General features: G+C 36.4%; 2 protein-coding genes and 1 pseudogene across 7 annotated transcripts in view; 1 reads left to right on the top strand and 2 right to left on the bottom strand.

The window, feature by feature from the left end:
• The window catches only part of FAM185A (family with sequence similarity 185 member A), an 84756-nt gene extending 67063 nt beyond the window's left edge, over positions 1-17693 (bottom strand). For all 4 annotated transcript variants that reach the window (XM_045193911.2, XM_045193917.2, XM_045193927.2 and 1 more), the window contains exons 1-4: positions 17019-17693; positions 14389-14498; positions 12554-12646; positions 2047-2185 (exon numbers count right to left, since the gene is read on the bottom strand). In XM_045193911.2, the coding sequence (XP_045049846.2) occupies positions 2047-2185; positions 12554-12646; positions 14389-14498; positions 17019-17469 (793 nt within the window). In that variant the 5' untranslated portion in view covers positions 17470-17693. The remainder of the gene's footprint in view (positions 1-2046; positions 2186-12553; positions 12647-14388; positions 14499-17018) is intronic.
• A 296-nt stretch (positions 17694-17989) lies between these two features.
• The window catches only part of CCDC146 (coiled-coil domain containing 146), a 154354-nt gene continuing 145365 nt past the window's right edge, over positions 17990-26978 (top strand). For 2 of the 3 annotated variants that reach the window (XM_045193839.2, XM_045193834.2), the window contains exon 1: positions 17990-18091. The gene's annotated coding sequence lies outside the window, so the exon portion shown is untranslated. Of the gene's footprint in view, positions 18092-23487; positions 23556-26978 lie in introns of those variants that run through there. The other variant, XM_053927046.1, reaches the window with a different exon arrangement.
• Positions 20870-21419, bottom strand: LOC112302429 (large ribosomal subunit protein eL21-like; annotated as a pseudogene).

Raw genomic sequence — 26978 nt, 5'->3', positions numbered from 1 at the left:
TAAATAAATAAAACACCTGGACTTGTCTGGACTCAGACTTATGTTGTGAAATCTTTCCTGCACAAAGTCAAGAACCAATACACTACAGGTGGGGCAGACCTGGTCCCCGTCCAATAATAATTGGGGGTATAAAGGTCTAGCTCACCTCATCCCAACTTGAGACAATTATGGGAACCACCCCAACTACAGAGCTCCTTCTTGAGGTTTTGAGACTACATCACAGTCCAACTTCCACAGAAACTGGGCTTCCTTCCTTTGCATTGGCATTAGTCCCACAAATCCTCCCTAGTAAGTACGCTGCACTCTGACTTCCATCCTGAGAGCTTGCTTTCAAGAAACCCAACCTGAGACAATAGTCCAAAAGAGGTTCTAGGTCTGACCCAAATGTAAATCACCCAAGGAAAGGTATTTAACTTCACATTAAAAGTCAGTAAGTATAAAAGGCTTTATGAAGGCTAAGGAATCATGAATTCTTTTATCCCCACAATTTGTTTCCATTTCAGCTACTTTAAGTAATCAAGAGACCTACAGCATTTTGAGGACTGCCTCAAAAAAGAGCATCTGTTTTACTATCATGTAAGCTATTAATGACAAGCTGTACCAAATACAATTGTCTAACTTAAAAGAAAGCAAAAAAAAAGTAAATATTAGTGAATTTAGTACAAACATGGTATAAAGCACTGCAGAGAACAGAGTTGCCCTTATCAAGCACATTAATTAAATGTGCCTTGATAAGGAATTGCTTTACCACTAAAAGCTACTCACTGTATTAAGTACAGTACTTTTAATTGCAATTAGCAGAAATGCAATGCTTACCAAAATATCACTGTTAAAATATAAAGAGCTACAAATTATCAGAACTGAGAAGCTGAGTAAGAAAATAAATAAATGAATGAGTAACCAAAACTATTTGCTTTATCTGGATACAGCTACCTCGGACTCAAGCTATTTTGGGCTCAAACAATACCTTAACATCGCAAGAATGGTTGATAAAGTTTTGACTATTAAATTGAGGTTCAAAAATTATTTCAATGTAGGTACTCATTTCCTACACTTTTTTTACATTGTAAACTATTTGCCAATTTGCTACAGAGCTTGGCTAGTGCTAGCCATGCTTTCTACCACCCAATAATTCAAGTTCACTACTAAAATCTGGAGGTTTTGCCGAAGTGTATGGGTCACAATATTCAGCTTTCCTATAGAATTTAAACAAGTGGTCTGTATAGGGAAAAAGTTTCAGACTACATTTCCTGAAAGATGGCCCAAAAGGCATTTAGCAGATGTGTATACACTGTATTTCTTGCCAGGATAAGTGACTCTTAACTCTATCTGTATATATTTCAGAAAAAATACCTAGACTTGAATCATCTGCTACATGAAAATTTAAGAAACACGCTCAGTAACACTGAAAACCAGCATGACCTTTGCCATATTTCTTCAGCATTACATTTTCTTTCAATAAAATGAAGCAACTAAGTAATATTACTTGTCCACAGAGACATGTTTTGAAAGTCACAAGATGATGTTTAATCAAAGAAAATTGAAAACAGCAGAGTACTAAAAGGACCTGGTGCCAGTACTAACATACATAAAATATTTCAGTCAAAATTAGTATCACTAAGTTACTACAATTAGATTCTATACAAATATTTTATTAATTTGTTTAATCCTTAGCTTTCCTATCATAACATACATAAAAACAACCACTTAAAACCTATCTTTACTTTTAACACTGCTTTTATTTCTTTGTGCTTCCCTCTGGTTATCTCCTGCACATATTTCCTTGTTGCTGGTATCTTTTTATAAAGAAATGCATTACAAATCATAGTTATTACCTTCTCATATAACAGCATAACATTCAATTTCTTACCAAATTATATAGCTTATAAGTCACTTTATTTTACAGGTTTTTTAAAAGATGGTTACTCTGTAATTAATTTCTTAGAGAGCTCGCTTCCTAATGGCAATTCCTTTAACTACAGAGTCACTTCTGAAAATTTATACTATGTGGACAGTCTCAGATACATTAGGACTTTGTCATCTTACCATGAACACTTCCTAATGTAATGTCCCCAGCAGCAGAAGATAGAAATGAAGATTCTGTATAAAGATACTTGGCTTTCAGCAAACCATCTTCAGTAGATACATTAACAGAACTTCCTTGCAGTTTATCTACAGTCACAGTCTAGTAAGAGAAAGGCTCAAATCAATTCATTATAAAAGAAGACTGACAAAAAGCCAAATGGTACCTACAGAAGTAGTATCCAGATGCATAAAGAGTTACTACCCAATCACTTTACTGACTTTGATTCCCTCACTCTATCAATTACAAGATTGGGAGTAAGTGTATTCTCTGTAGAATGTGAAATAGACCCACTATCTTCCTTAATTTATTTAATGTTCTTTAATTTCTCTTAATAATGTTTTACATTATATTTTCTATGTGGTTTTTCATCTTCTGTTAAATATATTCCTATAGGGGGACTTCTGGTCAAGATGGTGGCACAGGCAGACATGGTTCACCTCTTTGCACACCACATCAAAATTACAACTAAAATATACAACCACCATCACTCAGAACCATCAGAAATTGAGTTGAATGGAAGTCTTACTACTGTGGAATTAAAAAAACCACATCCAGAGTGGTAGGAGTGGCGCAGATGTGGAATAGGCCGGTCCCTCACTCACGTTTGGTGGATAAAAATTCAGGAGGGATTTCTCAGGAACAAGGAGTCCCAGCCCCACAGCTGGCTCCCCAACCCAGGGTTCCAGTGCCAAGAAGATAAGACCCCATAACTTCTGGATGCAAAAACCAGCAGGGATTGAGTCAGTGGAAAAAAAATGCTGGAGCCAAAAGCAGTTCCTTTAAAAGAATTCACACACAGACTCACCAATTCAGACTCACTCCCTCTGAGCTCCAGCACCAGGGTAGCAGCTTGAAAGGCACAAGTGGCACAAAGGGAGGAACTGAAGTGTCTGGCATCAAGGCAAGTAGAGGCCATTGTCCCTTTTCTAAACCTCCAAGGTTCCTCCCAACCCCCAGAGCAGCAGGCTGGTGACATATCTGAGACTCCATCAATCTGGCTAACACTGTTTGACCAGCCTTGGAGACCCTCAGAGACTCTGTCCAACCAAACTTACAGGCCCACCCAAGCTTTTTCCATATGAATGACTACTCTTGGCTCATGCTGCACAACTTCCTAAATCCTCTCAAACAACAGCTGGCTCAGAGAGCCCCAGGCCCAACACTAACAGCAGCCAGCCTAGATTCACAGCTTCACTTCACCTGAGAATCTCCAAGCTCAACACAAATAGCAGCCATCTCAGATTGCTTTACAACATAGGCAGGGTGTCCCCAGGCAAAAACAGGTAGGGACTAACCTTGGCCTGCACTACCTGGGAAACCCCAGGGCCACCCAATGGACAGCTACAGACCACATCAGAGCACCATCACCCAGCACAACTGATCCTCCATGGAGGGTGGAGGCTGGTGGTAAGTGGTCACAGCCAACCCTTGCAGCTGACTGGCCTAGGTAAATCCCTACCATTGATCTGCCAAAAGCAACCAAGGCTCAACTACAAGAGAAGGGTGTACTCAGCCCATACACAGGGTGCACCCTGATAGGGAAGGCTGTGCCACTGGACCCTACAGGACACCTACTACATTAGGCCACAGTACCAAGACATGGAGTCACAGCAGCTCTACCTAATACAGAGAAACAAACACAGGGAGGCTGCCAAAACGAAGATACAAAGAAACATGACCCAAATGAAGGAAATCCACAAAACTCCACAAAAAGAGCTAAACAAAATGGAGATAAGCACTCTATCAGATGTAGAGTTCAAAACACTGGTTTTATGGATGCTCAAGGAACTTAGTGAGGATGTCAAGAGCATAAAAAAGATCCAGTCAGAAACAAAGGATACACTAATTGAAATGGAGAACAATTTATAGGTAAACAACAGTAGAGTGGATGAAGTTGAGAACCAAATCAATGATTTGGAACATAAGGAAGAAAAAAACAACCAATCAGAACAAGAAGAAGAAAAAAATCCAAAAAAAGCAGTCCAACATTCGTTTCATAGGGGTGCCAGAAGGAGAAGAGAAAGAACAAGAAATTGTAAATGTATTTGAAAAAATAATGAAAGAAAACTTCCCTAATTTGGTGAAGGAAATAGACATGCAAGTCCAGGAAGCACAGAGAGTCCCAAACAAGAAGGATGCAAAGAGGCCCAGTCCAAGACACATCATAATTAAAATGCCAAAGGTTAGAGATAATGAGAGAATCTTAAAAGCAGCAAGAGAAAAGAAATTAGTTACCTACAGGGGAGTTCCATAAGATTATCAGCTGATTTCTCAAAGGACGCTTTGCAGACTAGAAGGGACTGGGTAGAAATATTCAAAGTCATGAAAAGCACGGACCTACAGCCAAGATTGCTCTACCTAGCAAAGCTATCATTTAGAATGGAAGGGCAAATAGAGAGCTTCCCAGACAAGAAAAAAACTAAAGGAGTTCATCATCACAAAAACATTATTATATGAAATGTTAAAGGGACTTATGTAAGAAAAAGGTCAAAACTATGAACAATAAAATGGCAATAAATACATATCTATCAACAATTGAATCTAAAAAACAAACTAAGCAAACAAGAACAGGGACAGAATCATGGATACAGAGAACATTTTGATGGTTGCCAGATAGGAGGGGCTGTAGGGGAATGGGTGAAGAGGTGAGGGGATTAAAAAGTACAAATAGGTAGTTACAGAATAGCGATGGGGATGCAAAGTACAGCATAGGAAATGAAGTAGCCAAAGAACGTATGTGCATGACCCATGGGTATGAACAATGGTGGGGGGATTGCCTGAGGGAGTGAGGGGTGCTAGGTGGAGGGGGGAAAGAGGGTAAAATCAGGACAACTGTAACAACATAATCAATAAAACATATTAAAAAATAAAAGTAAATTTAAAAAATGTTTTCCTATTTGATATTTCTAAGTGCTATTATAAAAGATATTTTTAACTTTGTTTTATCTCAATTAACTTTTTTATTTCACCTTAAATCCAACAATTTCACTACACTCACTAATTCTGATCATTTACCTGAAAGATTCTTACATGCATAATTATCTACAAGTTATATTTTCATTTCTTCCCTTCCAACCTTTATATTAATTATGTTTTTCATGCTCCTTCCTCCCTCACCAACTATCTGGCTCAGACCTCTAATTCAATAGTGAACAGAAGCCATAGAATAGCAAGAGTCCTCATCTTACTCCTGTTGTCAGAGGGGAAGCTTACAACATTGCATCACTGAGTAGGATGTTTGCTGTAGACACCTTTCTGATCCCTTTTATCAGATTAAGAGAGTTCCTGTGTATTCCAAATTTGTCTTGTTGTTTAAACCTCAGTGGGTTTTAAATTTTAGCACATATTTTATCTGATTTTATTAGACTCATGATTTTTCTCCTTTCATCTGTTAATGCAGTGAATGTACTATTATTTTTAGAATTTTCCACTTTACATCTAATATAAGGCTGCAGCTTTCCACTAAACAAAATGAAAGAAATTTGTATTTATCCCTAAGTTTCCCTAACAAAATGTAGTATGCATTTAAGTTTCAAATATTGAGCACAAGGTGAAATGAAGATAATCTAGTTTAGGATTGCAAATAATTTTTATAGTGTTTTAAACAAATACTTTTTAAGCATGAAGTGAATGTTAATATAAAATTGTTGACAGAGAAAATGAAATCACCAGGAAGGCTTGCCAGTTTTGTCCAGGGTCAAATTCAAGTATTACAGTGGGGTGTTTAAAGATAGAATATCATTTTTTTCAACACACAGGCATCAGTGTAATCTGCCCCTAATATGTCCTTCAAAAACTGTTAAGTTCAAAGTATTTTTTAATAAGAATTGAGTTTTAAGAATACTAAAATATAAGAAAACAAATAAAAGTCTGAAAATAGAAAAGTATCCTGAGGTTCTTAGGGGAAGCAAGTTAGAATTACTTGGCCCTCTGGATCTGAAGTATATAAATTCCTTTTTTAGTGGACTTTTATTAAACATATAATATATACCCGACTGCTTCTTGTCTACTACAGCTTGTTTTAAGCTTCTTATAGACTCATAAGAATTTTTACTTTAAATTTAATTTCTCAAAAATTGTCAGAAAAGATGTATTTGATTTTTGTGAGAATACAAATGTTTTGTATTCTGCAGTGTAATAGTAAACGTGTAAAAATTCCTGAAAAAAAGTTATTCTTTACCTACAATGATTCTTGATGAAAAGCTGTTTTATTCATGGTTTTATATACTCTAGCTTTTTACAGATACAGAAGCTGTTTTAGGGGACACCAAAAGATGGACAAATAAATACTGAGAGAATATTTGCAACTTAATTGAACAGGCAAAGGGGTACTTTTGATTAGACTTTCCTCACAACCAAATGGAGTCTTTTTTTTTTTTTGACTGGGCATGTTGCTATTTTTATTTTTATTTTTTTATTTATCAATATTTAAAATTTTTTTTAATTTTTATTCAGTTATAATTGGCTGCATATTCTCCCTATCCCTCCACCCCACCCCAGCCAATCCCACCTTCCTCCCCTACCTCTACCCTCCCCCTTGATTTTGTCCTTGTGTCCTTTATAGTAGCTCCTATAGACCCCTCTCCCCACTATCCCCTCCCCACTCCACTCTGGCTATTGTTACATTGTTCTTAATTTCAATGTCTCTGGTTATATTTTGTTTGCTTTTTTCTTTTGTTGATTATGTATGAAGTCTTTAAGAGAAGCTATGAATATCTGGAAAATGTCAAGGATTTACTTTGTTCATTAAACACTAAATATTTTACTCTGTAGGTAACTAGAAAAATATCCTCCACTGACCCACCAAAGCAAATGAAAACAAGTGAAAAAACAGTACAACACTTCACTCACCACAATAATATAGTTATTTTAACCAATCTTTCTATAAAATTAATTTCAAACAAATTCAATATTCACTAATATAATGCAGTATCTGATATTAACTATTGTAAAACAAATAAACTTAGGATACCACAGTTTACAGCACAATAACAAGGCTCTGATTTACAGTTACTAATGATAATGAAACAAATTGTCATAAAGAGATTCTTTGGATTAAACTATATAGCTTGCTTATTAAAAGAAATAGCTATTTAAAGAAAGAAAAAAAAGTAGATCCAAAAATCAATACCTTCCTGTCATAGATATTGCTATAAATTAATTTTCTTTCCTATACAAGAAGGAAAACCTTTTGTAAGTTTAGTTATTTTAAATCAACATTACATATAGTGAAAATCAAGTTTTAAGAAAGCACTGTGGCTCTGTAGCCCAACCTAAGAAAGAGAGGTCAACTGATAACTATGTCATTAATTCATCCAACAATCAGATGAATTTCTATCTTATCTGCACCAAACTTGGGACACCAAAATTAACGATATAATTTAAAAAGAGCAACTTCATATAAAATGACATGTAAAGAATGCTGTTAAATGTTTATAGGGTTCATTTGATTCTCATAATCTTGAGTAGGAAAAACAAATAATGCACCCTGTTTTATAAATAATGAAATGAAGTCTCAGTAAAGTTTACTGGTATATCCAGGACTGGTCAAGTTATCTTTGTTATCTGTGTTTCATTTACCTATATCATCATCATTATAACAAACATATTAGTTAGCTATGTGCCAGACATTAAGTATTTTGTCTACAATAACTCAATCCTCATAACAACTCTGAGTTAAGTACATTATTACTACTCCATTTTCCAGAAAATGAAGATACATAGAGACTAAATAACTTGTTTGAAATTAATGAGTTTAATAAGTAGCTGAACCAGGACTGAAACCCAGGTAGTTTGGTTCTTAATTCTATACTCTTATCCAATTCGCAATGCTGCCTCTCAAATAGGCAAAGCAGATGTCTGTAAAAGTAGTACATATTTTTAAAAAGTTAAAAATTAACATATTAAAAAGTTAACATATTTTGTAAGCATTTATCTTATTATAAAAACCCCATAAACTTAGAAATATGCTTTTAAAAATTAACACTATGATATAAAGAAATATCTACACTGATTCTTTAGTACAACACAAAATTCAATCAAGCAAGAAACAAAATAGTATCATAGAAAGTAGGAATAAATGAATATGCAATAAACCATGAAAGTTGGAAGAAATAATGAGTGTAAACCATGGCCAAAATATTCAAAATAGCAAATAATTAAGAGATGATTTAAATTCTTCAATACTTAGACTTGAATGTCAACATGTAATATTCTAGTAACTTAGATCATTTCACATAACATAAGCTATCATTTAAAGGACAGAATTTGGACTACCGGCCAAGATGGAGGCATAGGTAGATACACTTTGCCTCCTTGCACAACCAAAAGAAGGACAACAAATTTGAAAACAAAAAATAACCAGAACTGCCAGAAAATCAAACTGTATGTAAGTCCAACAACCAATGACTTAAAGAAGAAACATTCATCCAGATCGGTAGGAAGGGCGGAGATGGGCAGCCTGGGTGGAAAGGACTTGCAGCAGGGTAGTGGCTGGAGGACTGAGGTGGGCCAGCGGTGGCTGGCACACCAGGTGAGGTGGTGGCTGGTAGACCAGGCAGTTGCACATTTGTGTATGGACAAACTGGGACGAACAACTGGGAGCAAGACAGACCATGCAACCCAGGTTTCTGTCGAAGGGAAATAAAACCTCAAAACCTCAGAATGAAAAAACCTGTGGAGGTTGAGGAAGCAGAAGAAACTCCCAGCCTCACAGGAGAGTTCATTGGAGAGACCCACAGGGTCCTAGAACATACATAAACCCACCCACCCAGGAATCTGCACCAGAAGAGACTAATTTGCTTGTGGGTAGCCGGGGACATGACTGAAAGTCACTCCGGTTCCCTCTCGGCCCCTCCCCCACATACAACACCAAAAAGCAGCAATATGGGTTGCTCTGCCCTGGCGAATACCTGACTCTGCCCCTTACTATGTAACAGGCACAACAAGACAAAAATATATGACCCAAATGAAAGAACAGATCAAAGCTCCAGAAAAAATACAACTGAGGGACGAAGAGATAGCCAACCTATCAGATCCACAGTTCAAAACAATGGTAATCAGGGTGCTCACTGAAATGGTTGAGAATGGTCACAAAATAGAGGAAAAAGTAAAGCCTATACAAAGTGAAATAAAGGAAAATGTACAGGGAACCAACAGTGAAGAGGAGGAAATTGGAATTCAAATCAACGGAGCAGAAGGAAGAAATAAACATTCAACCAGAACAGAATGAAGAAACCAGAATTCAAAACAATGAGGAGAGGCTTAGGAACTTCCAGGACAACTTTAAACATTCCAACATCCAAATCATAAAGGTGCAGAAGGAGAAGAGGAAGAGCAAGAAATTGAAAACTTATTTGAAAACATAATGAAGGAGAACTTCTCTAATCTGGCAAAGGAAATAGACTTTTAGGAAGTCCAGAAAGCTCAAAGAGTCCCAAAAAAAGTGGGCCCAAGGAAGCACACACCCAGGCACATCATAATTACATTAGCCAAGATTAAAGATAAGGAGAGAATCTTAAAAGCAGCAAGAGAAAAAGAGACAATTACCTACAAAGGAGCTGCCATAAGACTCTCAGCTGATTTCTCAAAGAAAACCTTGCAGGAAAGAAGGGGCTGGAAAGAAGTATTCAAAGTTATGAAAGGCAGAGGCCTACATCCTAGATTACTCTATCCAGCAAAGCTACCACTTAGAATGGAAGGGTAAATAAAGTGCTTCCCAGACAAGGTAAAGTTAAAGGAGTTTATCATCACCAAGCCCTTATTATATAAAATGTTAAAAGGACTTATCTAAGAAAAAGTAGAAGATCAAAACTATGAATAGTGAAATGACAACAATCTCACAACTATCAACAACCAAACCCTAAAAACAAAAACAAACTAAGCAAACAACTAGAACAGGAACTGATTCACAGAAATGGAGTTCACATGGAGGGTTATCAGTGGGGAAGTGGAGTGGGGAGAATGGGAGAAAAGGTACAGGAAATAAGAAGCATAAATGGTAGATACAAAATAGACAGGAGGAGGGTAAGAATAGTATAGGAAATGGAGAAGCCAAAGAACTTATGTATATGACCCATGGACATGAACTAAGGTGGGGGAATGATGATTGGGGGTGCAGGTACATGGTGGAGGGGAATAAAAGGGAGAAAAAAATGGGACAACTGTAATAACATAACCACTAAAATTTTTTTTTAAATAATAAAAACAAAAAATAAAGGACAGAATTTGAAGGAGGTACAAAGTAGTCCAATTTCCCTTTTGTATCTCCAAGACCACAGCAATGTGAGAGGTGAAACTAAACGCCATCTCAAAAGAGCTTCCACATAAGGCAAGGCAGTATCTTTCAATACTTTCCTGGTTTAATTTAAGGATAAGTTTAAATGTGTGGGTTTAATCATCTCCCACAAGTTGATAACAGAAAATAAAAGTGACAACAGTGGAAACAATTAGTGCCATAATCTACCTTGTTTTTATGCCAACAGTAATCTATATATAACATATACTCACAATTTCTCCATGACAATTATCTGGGATATAGCTGAATATGGAATTTAACAAATTTATAACAAAAGACACTTACAAATTGTGTAAGTGGAAAATAATAGGTGACTTAGATCTTTCTGAAAGATTTAAAACATTATCAATCATGTTAAAAAATTTGTGACTATTTATACTTCAAAATTACACATTCATTTATTTTTTCTTTTGTTTCACTTGCCTGGAAAGATGTATGCAATAAAAAATTTCTACAAGCAATGTTGGAGATTTTGCTGCCTATGTTTTCTTCATGGATTTTTATGGTTTTGGGTCTAACATTTAAGTCTTTGATCCATTTTGAATTTATTCTTGTGTGTGGTGTAAGAAGGTAGTCTAGTTTCATTTTTCTACATGTAACGTAAGCAGCCCTATGTTCATTGTAGTGTAATTTACAATCACCAAGACATAGAAGCAGCCCAAGTGTCCAATAGATGAGTAGATAAAACAACTATGGGACATTTACACAATGGAATCCTACTCAGCTGTAAAAAAGAAAAATTTACCCTTTGCAACATTATGGATAGACCTAGAGAATATTATGCTAAGTGAAATAAGCCAGTCAGAGAAAGACAAATACCATACTATTTCACTCATAAATGGAATCTAACGAACAAACTGATCTAACAAGCAAAACAGAGATAGACTCCTAGAAGGAGAGATGACAGCTAGTCGGGGTAGGGAGGTTAGCAGGTGGAAGGATTGAGCAAAAAGGAAAAAGAACTCATGGACATGGACAACAGTGTGGTGATTGCTGGGGGAGGGGGTATAAGGGGACTAAATGAGTGGAAAAAAATACAATAAAGATTAAATAAAAAAATAAAATGTTGAATAAAAAAATTATACCTTTATTCTTAATACTATGCTAGATCACAAAAAAGCAACAAAAGTCAGTTAAAAATACAAACTTTTAATGTTCATAGTTTTGATCTTCTTTTTCTTAAATAAGTTCATTTAAAATTCAGTCCTTTAGCTTTAGCTTGTCTGGGAAGCACTTTATCTGCCCTTCCATTCTAAATGATAGCTTTGCTGGACTGAGTAATCTAGGTTGTAGGTCCTTGAAGCTGAATCTAAAACGAAACAATTTAAGCAACAACCAGAATAGGAACAGAATCATAGATATGGAGATCATTTGGAGGATTATCAGATGGGAGGGGAAGAGGGAGATTGGGGGGAAAGGGGCAGGGATTAAGAAGCATAAATGCTTCTTTGTACCTATTTTGTAGGTACAAAATAGACAGGGGGATGTCAAGGATAGTATAGGAAATGGAGAAGCCAAAGAACTTACATGCATGGCCCATGGACATGAACTAAGGGGAGGGGATTGCTGGAGGGAAGGGGGGGTACCAGGCAGAGGGGGGTAAAGGGGGAAAAAATGGGACAACTGTAATAGCATAATCAATAAAATACAATTTTAAAAAATACAAACTATCTTATAACAACCAAAATCCCTATAGCTAATAAAAGATTTTGGAGAACAGTAATGCTATATAGTGGTGCCATCTTGTGGAAGATACTGAAGAAAGTTGAGCTTTGAAGCTCATCCTTCAATTGCCTAAAGGCAAAGTCAACAGGTTGGAAAAATACTCAAATAAACCTAACACATAAGAAAAATTTAATCCTAGTTATGGTGTATTAATTAATGATCAGCTTTAATCTGTGATCATAAATATCTCTTCAGAACTAGAATTAAATATAAGTATTTAGAGATGTTATTGATTCCAAATAAGAAACTAAATAACTGTCAAAAGTATTATATCACAAACTAAAATTTAAATTGTATATTTAATTAATTTGAAATTTAAATTTACTAATGAACTAAAATGTAGTAAAAAAGGGAAGTTATGCCACCAATTTTGCAGAATCTGCCCACTGTATGAGCCAACTTGATATAAAACTACAATTACTAAAAAATGAAAATTTCAATCTTACACTTTTATCTGATGCACGAATATCTATATTTCCATAAACTGTTCCCAGACAGATCACTTTGCCTCCTTTTGTTTGAACATGTAATTTCTGACTCTGAAAGACAAATACAAAAATATACATAGAGAAAAAGAGAGAATGAATTTGACTTATACTAATAAAAAGATTTCTAACATTCACCGGTATATATTTCTTTTTAAATAATGACAAAGCGAAGAGGAACCAGGAATTAAATAGAAATGCATTGTTTGGAATAATAACATCAACTCGAAAAGAATGTCAACTGCTATTAAGGAGATTAAATAAGCCCTTTGGACTCAAAGGGGAAAAAAGAGCTACTTGGGTGTTCCAGTAGCTTCACTTTTCATGAAAAAGAACTTGGGAGTCAAAGATCACAGACTGGCAAACACAACATGAATTATGATGTGGATGACAACAATAATCACTGTTACTGTTCATTGTTATCAATGTTCATTGCAATATTTATTACTTATCTGACATTACATCAAAATACAGTATTTACTACTTTACATTAACTATCCTTTAATCCTCATAATAATACAGAAATAGTTATCATATTTTCCCAATTTTACAAAAGAATAAATCCAAAATTCAGAAAAGTTAAATAACCTTTTATCAGCTGACATGGTTAGAAAAACAACATAACCTAACAGAATCAAACTCTGTATAATTTCAAAACCCACACTCTTATAACTGGATTCGTCTGAAGGATATATTCATACTTAGGATAACAGCCCCGCTTACTGTTAAACTTTGTAGCATGACACCCCAGAAACTGAAACTAAGTAAAAATTTCTCCAAGCACAAATGAAACAGTAGTCACAGATTGCCTCCTCTGCCAGGCAAAAATAAAAAAAAGAAAGAAAAAGGAAGAGAGTGTATGTGTGTGTTTAACTTGATCTCACATTTGGCAACTATGGCAGAAAACTATTATAGGGCTACAAAAATCCTTTGTTTTCAAAGTATTTAATAGGAAGATAGCTGAGCCCATGAAGAGACAGTATTTCCCAGATTCTCTCACCTCTGAGGTGTTACTAAGTTCTTGCCAAAAGAATGTAAATGGAAATGCTACGTACAATTTCCAGACTTGTACATTTAGAAGAGTTTGTGTGCCTTCTTTGTGCTTTGGCCATTCCACCAGATGAGTGCAGATACAATAAGGCTCTAAGATGGTAGAGCCAGAAGATAGAAGGAAATTAGAATCACTGAATATAAAAGAGCCACCCACACATCTGGACACAAATGAGAACTACAGTTGCATATAAACCATTAGATGTTAGGTCTATTTTTTAGAGTAGCTAACTTTACCTTGTCTTACAGCTACATATGTCTTCAGTTCTGCCACAATTATAAAGAGAAAGAATAACAGCAGAGAAAGAAAAATAGCAAAGTAAACTCACCAATATCATGACCAGCAGTAGCAAAGAAGTGTCTAAAACATAAGGAGTAAAAAAATTCGAAAAAACCCATTTACCTTATGGTTGCTTTATTCAGGGGAAAAAAGAGAAGAACCTCAGATAAAATAGAATTTAAAAAAATGAATTTGAAAAAAATTCATAAAAAAGGCATAATGAATCATTCTTAAGAAGTTTATCTGTATTATAGCATAATAAACTACATCCTGCTCATAGTGGCATAAGTCAAATGGGACATAATTTTTATCAAGCAGGCAACTGATAATCATTTAAAAAGATTCAGTATTTGCAATAAATGATATTCAGAATAATAGCTTTAGTCTGATACTGCAGTTCATAGTTTAAGGTTATTGTTTTTTAAAAAAAATAAGGCTTAAACAAAAATTAGAAAACAGCTTATACCTTAACAGACTGTAAGATGCTAGTCCCCTGCTCAGTTTCAATTTTGCAATTATCACACTCAATATTTTGGACTTTTATACAGCCAGATCCTGATGACTTGATATTCAAATCTAGAAGTGAAAAAAAAAAAATACAAGTTAGTACTGTGGTTAATGGGCTCCAAAGCATTTTTAATACCCCTAGAAATCAAGCTCCTCTGTTATATTCATAATATTACAGAACCCTGGAGAGAGCATAGCTGTCAGCAGTCTTTCTCTAAAGGTAAGGGGTCTCTCCCATGGCAACAGGGCCAAATGTAATGCTTTTTTCTGCCATTTTTTAGAAATACAGCAGTTATTTCTGTTGGTCAGTATCATCTAAAGAGAGAAAGTTAACACAGAAGGAAACTAAAGGAAGTAAGAAACTCCGAATCTTAAAGGCACTCCTGGGAAAGATCAGAGAAGCTTCTTTCCCACTGAGAAAACACACATCACAGAGTTCTAGTACAAATACGGTAAGTTAGTTAACAAGTCATTGTGGTACACTGGATAAGTCAGTCAGCCTATTCTCTCTTATATTCATGAAGATTCAAAAATTGTTCCCTAAACCTCCTTCAAATTAAAAGTATTTTGCAGAAGTAGCGTGGATCGGCATATATGATCATGACTTAAAATCCTATCTCTAACATTCTGTATCTGAAAAAAGAGCATATTACCATGCAGCTACATCGAAGCTATTTTCAGTAGTAAAAAATGGGAACAACTTTGAAAAAATCTAGTAATAAATGGTATTAAAACTTCAAAATTGTAGATAACAGTATTATCTGAAGAAAACTGTAAAATAACAGTCACAGGTACCATCCTTGGCTATTAATTTAAGGTGTGATCTTAGTTGTCTCTATATAAAAATAAAAAGATAATCAACACTGATATTTAATACCTAATTCAAATAAATATGATTTCCCTTAAACCAGACTGGCAAATATTGTTACCCCAAATACAAACTACTGGCGTATAACACCACAATTTCAATAGTTATGGCATAAAAATTAATGCCTATGGTTGTGAATATTGCAGTCTCTCCTCTATAAAAACTTAAAATAACAGCAATATTTTGGTTAGGATTAATCTAAAATATATAAAAAGATTTTACCTCACACTTCTATGGATGCAAATGTAACTGCAAAAATTTTTACCCAGTTGTGTTACAACACAAGCCTTGATCTAAGGCAGCATTGATGGATATGGAAAGAAGGAAACATTTTAAATACACTCTGCCTTCACTAGGTAGGTACAGAAATTAAGGCTAGACACTGAATGGCAGTAATGCTCCTCTCACCCATTCATTAAAACAGGTCTAGATAAACTGGAGGAACAAGTATGAAGAAAACTGAATTACGTTGATTTAAGGAGCTTATGGAATAGACACATGGAAATAGCCTATTGGAAATGGGGTTTTGGCTCTAAAGAGGAATCAACAAAAATGAAGTTTGGGATCACCAACACAGGTAGTTCCATTTTTATCTGTGCTGCCATAAAATTTTGTGTATCTCTATTTAAATGCTCATCTATTTGGTATTACAATAACATATTGGAAATCATCCTCTTCACCCCAGACTGTTACATGTTGAGGTCAAGAGTTTCATCCATCTAAACTGGTTAGAAGTTGAGAAGCAATAAAACATACTGGTTCGGCAGACTCCAGTAAGTTCAAATCCTAGTTCCATCACTTTTTATCTGAGAGCGAACAGGCATATTTCTTGATCTAACCTCACCAGAATATAAATTTCATGATGGCATAGATTTTTTTTTCTATTTGCCCACCCACGATAAATATGTACTTCATGAAACTTGCTGTATTTCAATTTCCTAACCTGAAATAGTGACAAAAGTATCTACCTTATAAGTGCAACTGTAAAGATTAGAAAAGATTACTTTGTAAGTGTTAATTGCTGTATGATCATCAATAGCATCATCCTTCAGTCTCAGGAAGGTAGAGAGAATTTAGGGAGACTTTCCTAGGAAAAGTGCTGGCTTGCATTTGAGAAACGACACCCAACCCAACCACCTAGGAAACATGTCTTGTAGGCATTATCAATCGCAGTTTCCCAGGCAGTCTTACTATGTGTTTTTCTTCAAAACGTGGTACTTGTGGAAAATTTACTTAGGCCAAAATGGATGGAGACATATCAGTAAGAAGCTGGGTGCTTATCTGAAACCGAACACTTGGTCCAGATTAGAAATGGAGCATCCAATAGACTGGGCAGTTTGGGGACAGACCCCAGGCTGTAAGCAAGGGGAAATGTGGATGGACTGTCATTCTAATTGAAGGGATTATCAAGAAACGTCAAGCCCGGAAAATAAACCACTTCTCTATTGACAAGATGCAGTGACATACACAGGAACAAAGTGCCAAAGGAGAACATAAATGTTATTTGAGGTGTATTATTCCAAATCATGCTTCCATTCGATTTATACAATTTCTATGACTGGGAAACGAATTTGTAACTACTACTGGGAAATTCAAAGTAGAACAGAAAAAAAGCAGCTTTGAAGGGAAAAACTATAAATTAGAAAGTCAGATCCAAAGGGATCATCTAAAAGTTCACGTCGGCCTGCGACCCAAACCCATTTTAACTTCACTTCACTTGCCAAACTTCAGGGGCGCCTGCACCTCCACGGACGCTTTGGGGTCAAGGGTGTCAGACTCAATGGCCACCTCCTCCAGCGCCTCGTCGTACTTCACCTGCAGGCCGGCCAGGGCCTGCGCCCCGCCCTCCGCTCCGCTCAGCGCGACTAGCACGCGGTCGGCATCCGGGTAGGTTAGGGGGTCCAGCGGCCTCACCACCAGGTGGCACGGAAGCCGCGCCCGCAGCCGGCCAAACGGGCTCACCAGCAGCGCCCACTCCCTCAGTGTCAGGCGCGCAGGGCCCGGCGGAGAGCCCTCGGGCTCGGACCCGGGAGGGCGCTTGCCCCCACCTGAGCCATATCGTCGGGCCTGACAAGCCCCACAAGCCCGGCATCCCACGGCCTCACTGGCCCACACTCGGAGGTGACCGAGTCGGAGGCAGTCGAGCCCCCAGCCGGAGCGAGGGGCGAACATGGCACGCCCCTCTGGCCTGCAGATCACCGGATAGACCACTCGGCACTGCGCCGACTTAAGTCAAAACGGCGATGTTTGCGAGGGGTCGCTGAAGCAGAGTAACACTGCTCCCTGAGTCAAGCAGTTTATACCTCAAACGGTACACCGCTCAGCAACAAATTGTAATTTCAAAGCTCTAAGTATACAACCTGACCCGGACTTCTAGTCTACCACCATCCCTTTCGCAAGGGCAGACGGGATAGTTAGTTCTAAAGGGCGCCCAACAGCTAAGGGCTCCGGGCTGCTCAGAAACTACATATCCCAGGAGGCAATGCGCAGGGTAGAAAGGGAGTATGAGCAGGTTTTAGATAGTGCTCTAAAGGCGCGCGTTCTTCGCCTCATTAGCCAATGGAAGGGCGGAAAGAAAAAATCTACGTGTGAATTCAGCTGGCCAATGAAAAGCGCGGAAGGGGCAAGGTGGGCAAGGCTGTGTGGTTCCCTTGGATACCGAGGACGCTACCTCGTTGGAGAGGGTGGAGCTGTACGTAGAGTGAGACGCTGGAAGCCATAACTCACAGAGAAATATAGGACCTTAAGTAAGGATCAGTACCAAGGGAAGGAGTAAGAAACTGCGGTTTTAAAGGTGAGAAGTGGATGCAAACTAGGAGTGCCTTCAGTGGGTGCTTAGGTCCAAACTTCAGTAAATTCTCCAAGGGATGGAGAATCCCTTGGCAAGAGGATAAAAAGCCAGATTGGTACTGTGTGGGAACTTCCTCTTTAACAGACTACATTGGAATAGAATTAGAGTCCTGCCTCATTCTGATACTAAATGATCTTAGGCCAGTCATTGGACGTCTCTGTGTTTTAATTGCTCGCTGTTAAAATGAAGTCAATAATACCTTCCTTGACTTGCCTCAAAAGGTTTTTGTAAGGATCAAATGAGGTAATGGATGTGAACCCAGAGCACATGCCACGGAATTGCAATGTAAAGTACTTGTATTTTACTTGTAAAGTATTTGTATTTTAGGGATAGCATTGACTCTAAGTTACCGAGAAAAATCTGAAAGATCAGGACTTGTGTTGACAGTAGCATCATTCTCTTAGTCGACACCGATCCTAGGTTTTAGGACTAAAATAAGATACAAAAAGAAAGAGTCAACATAGTGCAATGAGAAGAACATGGGATTGATTATTTTCCTGGCTCTGCCACTGGTTAATCTGTGTCACCTGGACCTATTTCTTTCTTTCCTTTTTTTAAAGATTTTATTTATTTACTTTTAGAGAGAGGGGAAGGGAGAGAGGGAAACATCAATGTGTGGTTGCCTCTCGCACGGCCCTTACTGGGTACCTGCCCCGCAACTCAGGTATTGCCCTGTTTGAGAATTGAACCAGCGACCCTTTTTGGTTCACAGGCCTGCACTCAATCCACTGAACCACACCAGCCAGGGCTTGACCTATTTCTTCAAACTTAAGATGAAGAGAGATTGTACTGAATGACTATAAGGTCTCTTTTACCTTTTTTTATTCTGTGGGTAATTTTTTAAAAGGAAGTATTTTTTCCTTTTTTGCTGTTTATTTTTCCCATTTGGCACAACTTCCTCCTCCTACAAATTATTCTCTAAGTTCTCAGCAAAACACACTGAAAACAATGACATTTAATAAAATTCAAGTGCAGAAACTGAATACCTTAAAGACTGAAGCTCTTGCCAAGTGCAATAACCAGAAGAAGCGGGAGCTATAGTGATAGAGATGGACTAGAATCCTAATGAGGTGAGCTAAATTCCTTATAAGCACAAGTCACCGGGTTCTTTGCTACCCACTACCTTTTTTAAAATTTAGTGTTTTAAGTTATTCTTTCCTCCTTTCTGCAGTAGCCTTTCCTCCCTCCTTATTCTTACTCCTAGTGAAGGCTCACAATAGGTGTTATCTTTTAGGTTCACCAAGTTCTGTTCTTGGCTTTTGTTTCATTTGCTCATAATTATTCAGACTGATCTTCAAACTGTCTTTTTAATGAAAATCCATAGGAATAACTTTGAAAAAGAATTAGAAAAAAGGCATTGGTTTAAGCAAGTTGAGAATGCGCTCAAATTTGTTGTACACATGCCAAATATTTTTAGATTAAATAGAATTTCTAATAGATATTTTTGTTTCTATGGTAATTTCTTTTCTAAGACAAACCAAGTGAATGGAATTGGCAACTGACCCTTAGTTGTCTACATGACAAAACTATTGTTTTATTATTTTGAAGTAAAGACAATAAAACTAAAGATAATTGACTGAAAAATTACTTTTCTGATCATACGAGTTTGAAAATCGAGAAAATTATTGATAATTAGGTTTAAAATATTAAAAAGTTACTGATACTTTAAAAAGTCTAATGATTTATGTATCAAATCTGTCCACATGTCAATAATGACTAATAAATATACTACTTTCCATCTGTATGACATTATAGTTTTCAGAGAATGTTTACACATACCCTCACAAAACATTGTGTTTAGCATGACAAGTATTATTATAGATGAGGAAACAAATGCAGAAAATTTAAGATTAAACAGTAAAAGGTCTGGCCCTCTTCTCACTCTGCCAAAAGATCCTATCTTCCTGACAGCTTTGAAGAAAAAAATTATTCACCATATGAATGGAGAATCTTATGTAAATTTCCCCCCTTATTTCAAGTGTACTTGTAAGATATTTTTATATCTTCACTTTTTAAAAAGCCATTCCTGTGGTCATGAACATATAGAGTTGATGGAAGTGTCAGTTATTACAAACTCTCCAGTGATCAGTTTAGCAATATACATAAAATGCCTTAAAATATGTGCATCCATGGCCTGGAAATTATACTTATTGGAATTTAATGTAAGCATAAATTAGGTATATTAAAAACCCTTATGTTCAAGGAATTTTGTTTTACAGGGTTACTTATGATACTAAAGAATTTAAGCAACTTAAATATTAAAAATAGGAGGGTTTTACATAAATTAGTATACATCTGGAATATTATGCAACAATTTAAAGTTATATTTTAAAGACTATTCAAAGATACAGGAATTTTTCCATAGTATTGTAAAGGGAAATACAGTTCTTCTGTGTGTCCCCTTTACTACCACCACACTCACACTTCACTTCCGACACTTCTGGTTACCTAATGTGTGGGGCTTCTGCCCATAACAAGCGATTCTCTGCAACACCAGCTGGGTGTCCTGCAACTTAACTCAACTGTGACATTCTCTACCTAGAGATAATGTCAGATCCCACAGGTTAAGGGTGCAGTCCCCCAAGATTACTTGCACCCACTTCAGATGCCAGCCACAAATAGTAGGTCCTCTGGTTACCCACAACATTTGTCTTATTTGACTACAAATTGGACATTCCCATGATAGCCTCCTCAGGTTTTTTGTTTGTTTGTTTGTTTTTATCAGTATAGAAGTCTTTTATTTTTTTCACACTTATCATGCCATGAATTCATAGGGATGGGTTCCAACAGCTCGGGCTCCTTTCCATTAGTTCTCACAAAGTGTGCTTCTCTGGGTGGCGCAGGCTGACTCTTCAGTTGAACCCAGATGCCTTTCTCTTGGGCTTCCTTCTTTTTCTGATCATTTTCCATCACACGTTTCAGGAAGCTATCTTGGTTCTTCAAGCACTTAATATGCTCAATTTGTACATTAATTCTCTTGGCAAGAATCTCGCCCTTAACTTGTTTGTTTACAACAATGCCTACCACAGGCTGGGTGACATTGTAGACTCTTTCAGTTTTGCCATGGTAACATGTGGGGCATTCCTTTCTGAACAGTGCCCATTCCCTTGATATCTACAATATCACCTTTCTTGTGGATTCATATGTATGTGGCCAAAGGAACAACTCCATGTTTTCTAAAAGGCCTAGAGAACATATAACTGGTACCTCTCCTCTTTCCCTTTGTGTTAGTCATTTTGGTGAATTACTGGAAGATGGCTGTTCTGGCCAAAAAGAAGCCCTCCTCAGGTTTGATTAATTTGCTAGAATGGCTCACAGAACTCAGGGAAACATTTAACTTACACTTACCCATTTATTAGAGGATATAATAAAGGATACAGATAAACAACCAAATGAAGAAATATGTAGTGCTAGGTCTGGGAGCAGGAGCTTCTTCTATCCCCGTGAAGATGGGGTGTGTTACTCTCTCGGTGCGCATTGCTGTGCAATATATCTACGTCAAGAGGGTAACGTACCCCACCTACACAGGGACAGAAGAAGCTCCTGCGCTCAGTAATATTAAGCGAAAAGGGTAGAATGCCAAATTGTATGTCTAGTATGATCCCAATTCTGTAATAATGATAATAGTAATTTTAACATAAAATTGTATTCCAGAGGAAAATACATTACTTGATAACAATGGTTACATCTAAGTAGTGAGATAATGAATTACTTCATTTTTTGTGTGTTTTCAATAGTAAACATTTTACATTCATAATTTAAAATACTTAAAGCATTTCTTAGCATATATTGCTTCCTAAAAGGGACTCAAATAATGAAGTAGGCGGAGGATTTCTTAGCATCTATATGTAAATACTCATGAATATTTTACTTTAATAATTTATATTCAATAAATGGACAGCAGAGGGCATGAGAGAGTTTTCAGAAAAATGTAACCTAAACAAAGGATTATGGAATTCAGTTTAAGTGAAGGAAGGTCTAGGAATTTGCTAACTTTCTTAATTATAAACTTTTAAAACAAATATATCTTATGACTTCTTATGAAGTCTTAATAAACTCAATAATCTAGTATTTAATGAATACTAGAAGTATTCATTATTTAATGAATAGGTAGGTAGTCCCATTTGACATTTATGTGTTTGTTTCCATGCAAGATGACAAACAGGAAAAAGTATGGTACTTTCCACTTTAAACACCTTGAGAAGTTACCTAGATTACAAATATCTCAGGAAGATTCTTGAGTTACGGGGATGTGAATAGTTTATACATTAAAGCTATATGTACGTGTGTGTGTGTGTGTTAGATAGTATTTATTGCAACCACAGAGTTTACTTACAGAAAAAAATTTCAAAGCTTATTTAAGACTAGAGTTCTTAAAGTGCTAATGCTTCATTTCATTTCTACAAGTTAGCAATAGCGTTTCAACCATTCACAAAGTACTAGCATTGATATGTCCTTTGAGTAGAAATTGCATTTGCATTGTATATATTTTGAGACTACGTTGGTAGTTATGTATGCATTCAAGATTATTATTGCTTCCTGATAACTCTTTTGTCATTAAATAATGACCTTCTTTATCTCTAGTATTGTGTTCTGTCTTGATGTATATTATTATCTAATAATAAATAATATTTTCATTCTTCATTTCAAACTTGTGACATTACATTTGGGACTTGCCCCTTAAAAACAGAATGCAGCTTGATATTTTAAATCCAATTTGAGAATCTGTCTCAACGGGTAAATTTAATCCATTTACATTTTTAAAAATTACTTTTACATTTATACTTATTCTTACCATCTTGTTTTGTGTTCTCCACTAATCTTTCCTTTGTTTATTTTTTTCTCCATTCACATCTTCTTTTAATCTAAGTGTTTTTCTTTACTCAGCTTTTCCCCCTATAGTAATTTGGAAGGGTATTTTCTTTTCTTCTAATCATTATCCTTAACATTATAGCATACTCACTGGACTTAGCAAAAGTATAGTCAATCAATATATTAATCCTCCTTTCAAACAGAATTTGGGGGTTTTTTGACTTCTTTTTTTTGTATTTTTATTAGACATTGTTTTTAATGCTGTTCAATTACAGTTATCTGCATTTTCTCCCCTCCCCCCCATCCCAGACAAACCCACCTCCCTTCCCCACCTCTACCCTCCCTCTTGGTTTTGTCCATGTGTCCTTTATAGTAGTTCCTGAAAACCCCTCTCCCCACTATCCCCTCCCCACTCCCCTCTGGTTATTGTTAGATTGCTCTTAACTTCAATGTCTCTGGTTATATTTTGTTTGCTTTTTTTCTTTTGTTGATTAGGTTCCAGTTAAAGGCGAGATCATATGGTATTTGTCCCTCACCGCCAGGCTTATTTCACTTAACATAATGCTCTCCAGTTCCATCCATGCTGTTGCAAAGGGTATAAGCTCCTTCTTTCTTTCTGCTGTGTAGAATTCCATGTGTAAATGTACCACAGTTTTTGGATCCACTCATTTCCTGATGGCCACTTAGGTTGCTTCCAGTACCTGGCTATTGTAAATTGTGCTGCTATGAACATTGGGGTACATAGGTTCTTTTGGATTGGTGTTTCAGGGCTCTTAGGGTATAATCCCAGCAGTGGAATTGCTGGGTCAAAAGGCAGTTCCTTTTTTAGGTTTCTGAGGAAATTCCATACTGGAATTTTCCACAGTGGTCGCACCAGTCTTTCCCACCAACAATGTACTTGGGTTCCCTTTTCTCTGCATCCTCTCCAACATTTGTTTGTTGATTTGTTTATGTTGGCCACTCTGACTGGTGTGAGATGGTACCTCATTGTGGTTTTAATTTGCATCTCTCTAATGGCTAGTGATGCTGAGCATCTTTTCATATGTCTTTGGGCCCTCTGCATGTCTTCCTTGGAGAAGTGTCTGTTTAAGTCCTTTGCCCATTTTTTAATTGGGTTGTTTGTCTTCCTGGAGTGGAGTCGTGTGAGTTCTTTACATATTTTGGAGATCAGACCCTTGTCTGAGGTATCATTGGCAAATATGTTTTCCCATACTGTTCGTTCTCTTTGTATTTTAAAGCTGTTTTCTTTAGCCCTGCAGAAGCTTTTTATTTTGATGAGGTCCCATTTGTTTATTCTTTCCTTTATGTCCCTTGCTTTGGGGGACGTGTCTGTGAGGATGTTGCTGAGTGGAATGTCTGAGATTTTCCTGCCAATGTTTTCCTCTAGGACTTTTATGGTGTTACGACTTATATTTAAGTCTTTTATCCACCTTGAATTTATTTTTGTGTATGGCGTAAGTTGGTGATCGAGTTTCATTTTTTTGCACATAGCTGTCCAGGTCTCCCAACACCATTTGTTGAAGAGGCTATTTTTGCTCCATTTTATGCTCCTGCCTCCTTTGTCAAATATTAATTGAACGTAAAGACTTGGGTTTATTTCTGGGCTCTCTGTTCTGTTCCATTGGTCTATGTGCCTGTTTTCATGCCAGTACCAGGCTGTTTTGATTACAGTGGCCTTGTAATACAGTTTGCTATCAGTATTGTGATCCCTCCTGCTTTGTTCTTTCTCAAAATTGCTGCAGCTATTCAGGGTCGTTTATGGTTCCATATAAATTTCTGAAATGTTTGTTCTATATCTGTGAAATATGTCATGGGTACTTTAATAGGGATTGCATTGAGTCTATAAATCGCTTTGTGTAATATGGCCATTTTGATGATGTTAATTCTTCCAATCCATGAGCATGAACATGCTTCCATTTGTCTGTGTCTTCCTTAATTTCTTTCTTCAATGTTGTGTAGTTTTCTGAGTACAGGTCTTTTACCTCCTTGGTTAGGTTTATTCCTAGGTACTTTATTTTTCTTGTTGCTATATCAAATGGGATTTTTTTCCTGATTTCTGTTTCTGCAGTTTCGTTGTTGGTGTACAGGAATGCCTTTGATTTCTGGGTATTGACTTTGTGTCCAGCTGTTTTGCCAAATTCACTTATTAGGTCAAGTAGTTTTTTGGTGGAGTCTATAGGATTTTCCATGTACACTATCATGTCATCTGCAAACAGTGACAGTTTCATTTCCTCCTTTCCAATTTGGATGCCTTTTATTTCTTTTTCTTGTCTGATTGCTGTGGCTAGGACTTCCAATACTATGTTGAATAGGAGTGGTGAGAGAGGGTATCCTTGTCTTGTTCCTGATCTTAGTGGGAAAGCTCTAAGCTTTTGTCCATTGAGTATGATGTTGGCTGTAGATCTCTCATATATGGCCTTTATTGTGCTGAGGAATGCTCCCTCTATTCCCACTTTGCTAAGTGTTTTTATCATAAATGGGTGCTGTACCTTATCAAATGCTTTTTCTGCATCTATTGATATGATCATGTGATTTTTGTCTTTGCTGTTGTTTATGTGGTGTATTATGTTTATTGATTTGCAAATATTGTACCATCCTTGCATCCCTGGGATGAATCCCACTTGATCATGTTGTATGATCTTTTTAATGTATTGCTGGATGTGGTTTGCCAATATTTTGTTGAGGATTTTAGCATCTATGTTCATCAGCGATATTGGCCTGAAGTTTTCTTTCTTTGTTATGTCTTTATCTGGTTTTGGGATTAGGATGATGCTGGCTTCATAAAAAGAGTTTGGGAGTCTTCCATCTTCTTGAATTTTTTGAAATAATCTGTGGAGGATTGGGGTCAGCTCTCCCTTTCAAACAACAGAATTTTTTAACATTAATCTTTTCCCTTCCACTTTCCATGTAATTTATTGTGCTGTGTATTTTAGTTCCACCTTGTTTTTGAAGCCACACAACTAGTTATTTTATTGTTGTCACTATTTTTATTCAGTGTTTTTTAAAGATTAACAATGTTTACCTATCACCATTTTCCTCTAGATTCAACTTTATTTTTTACTGAAATATATCCATTATGTATATTCAATGAGTCTCTGAGTAATTCATTCAGACTTGGTCTGAAAATGTCTCTATTTTACCTTCACTTTTAAATAATAATTTAGCTGACAATTACTGTGTCTTCAATACCTGAAAGTACAGTTTTTGCTAATGAGAAGTCTTTTATCTAATTTAGTTCCTTTGTAGAGAATCTGTTTTTTTCTCATTGGTTATTTTTGGGATTTTTTTTTAGTTTGAGAGTCTGCAGTTTTAATTAACACTTTTGTAGAATTAGTTACTTCTTCTTGTTTGCTTTGTTTTAAAGTTAAATATATGGAGGTATAATTTACATATAGTAAAATTCACCCTTTTTAGATGTACAGCTCTGCGGATTATAGCAAATGTATACAAATGCATAATCACCATGACAATCAAAATGTAGAACTTTTCCATCATTGCTAAAGTTCCATTATGCACTTTGTAGTCAGTCTTTCTCTTTCAAAACCCAGAACCTTGGCAACCACTGACCTATCTGTCCCTATACTTTTGCTTTTTCCAAAAACCCATATAAATGTAATCATATGATAAATAGCTATTTGACTTAGTACAATGCATCTGAAATTCATTCATGTTGTTGTATGTATCATTAGTTTGTTCCTTTTCATATCTGAATTGAATTCCATTTTCATAATGTACCATAATTTGTTTATACCTCTGCAAGTTGATATTTGGGTTGTTTCCAGTTTGGGGTGAATATGAGTGAAGCCAATATATACATCTGTGTACAGTGTTGAATGGATATATGCTTTTATTTACCTTGAATAAATGTATATGAGCAGGATGGCTGGGTCATTTGGTTAATGTTTAACTTTATAAGAAATAACTACTTCCTAAGGAGCTATTTGCATTCCCACTAGCAATATGGAAGAGTTCCAGTTACTCCACATCCTCACAAACACTTGGTTTTGTCATGTTTTTT

This window comes from Desmodus rotundus, chromosome 6 (genome assembly GCF_022682495.2).
Source record: "Desmodus rotundus isolate HL8 chromosome 6, HLdesRot8A.1, whole genome shotgun sequence".
NCBI lineage: Eukaryota > Metazoa > Chordata > Mammalia > Chiroptera > Phyllostomidae > Desmodus > Desmodus rotundus.
This window is presented reverse-complemented; position numbering and strand designations above follow the sequence as displayed.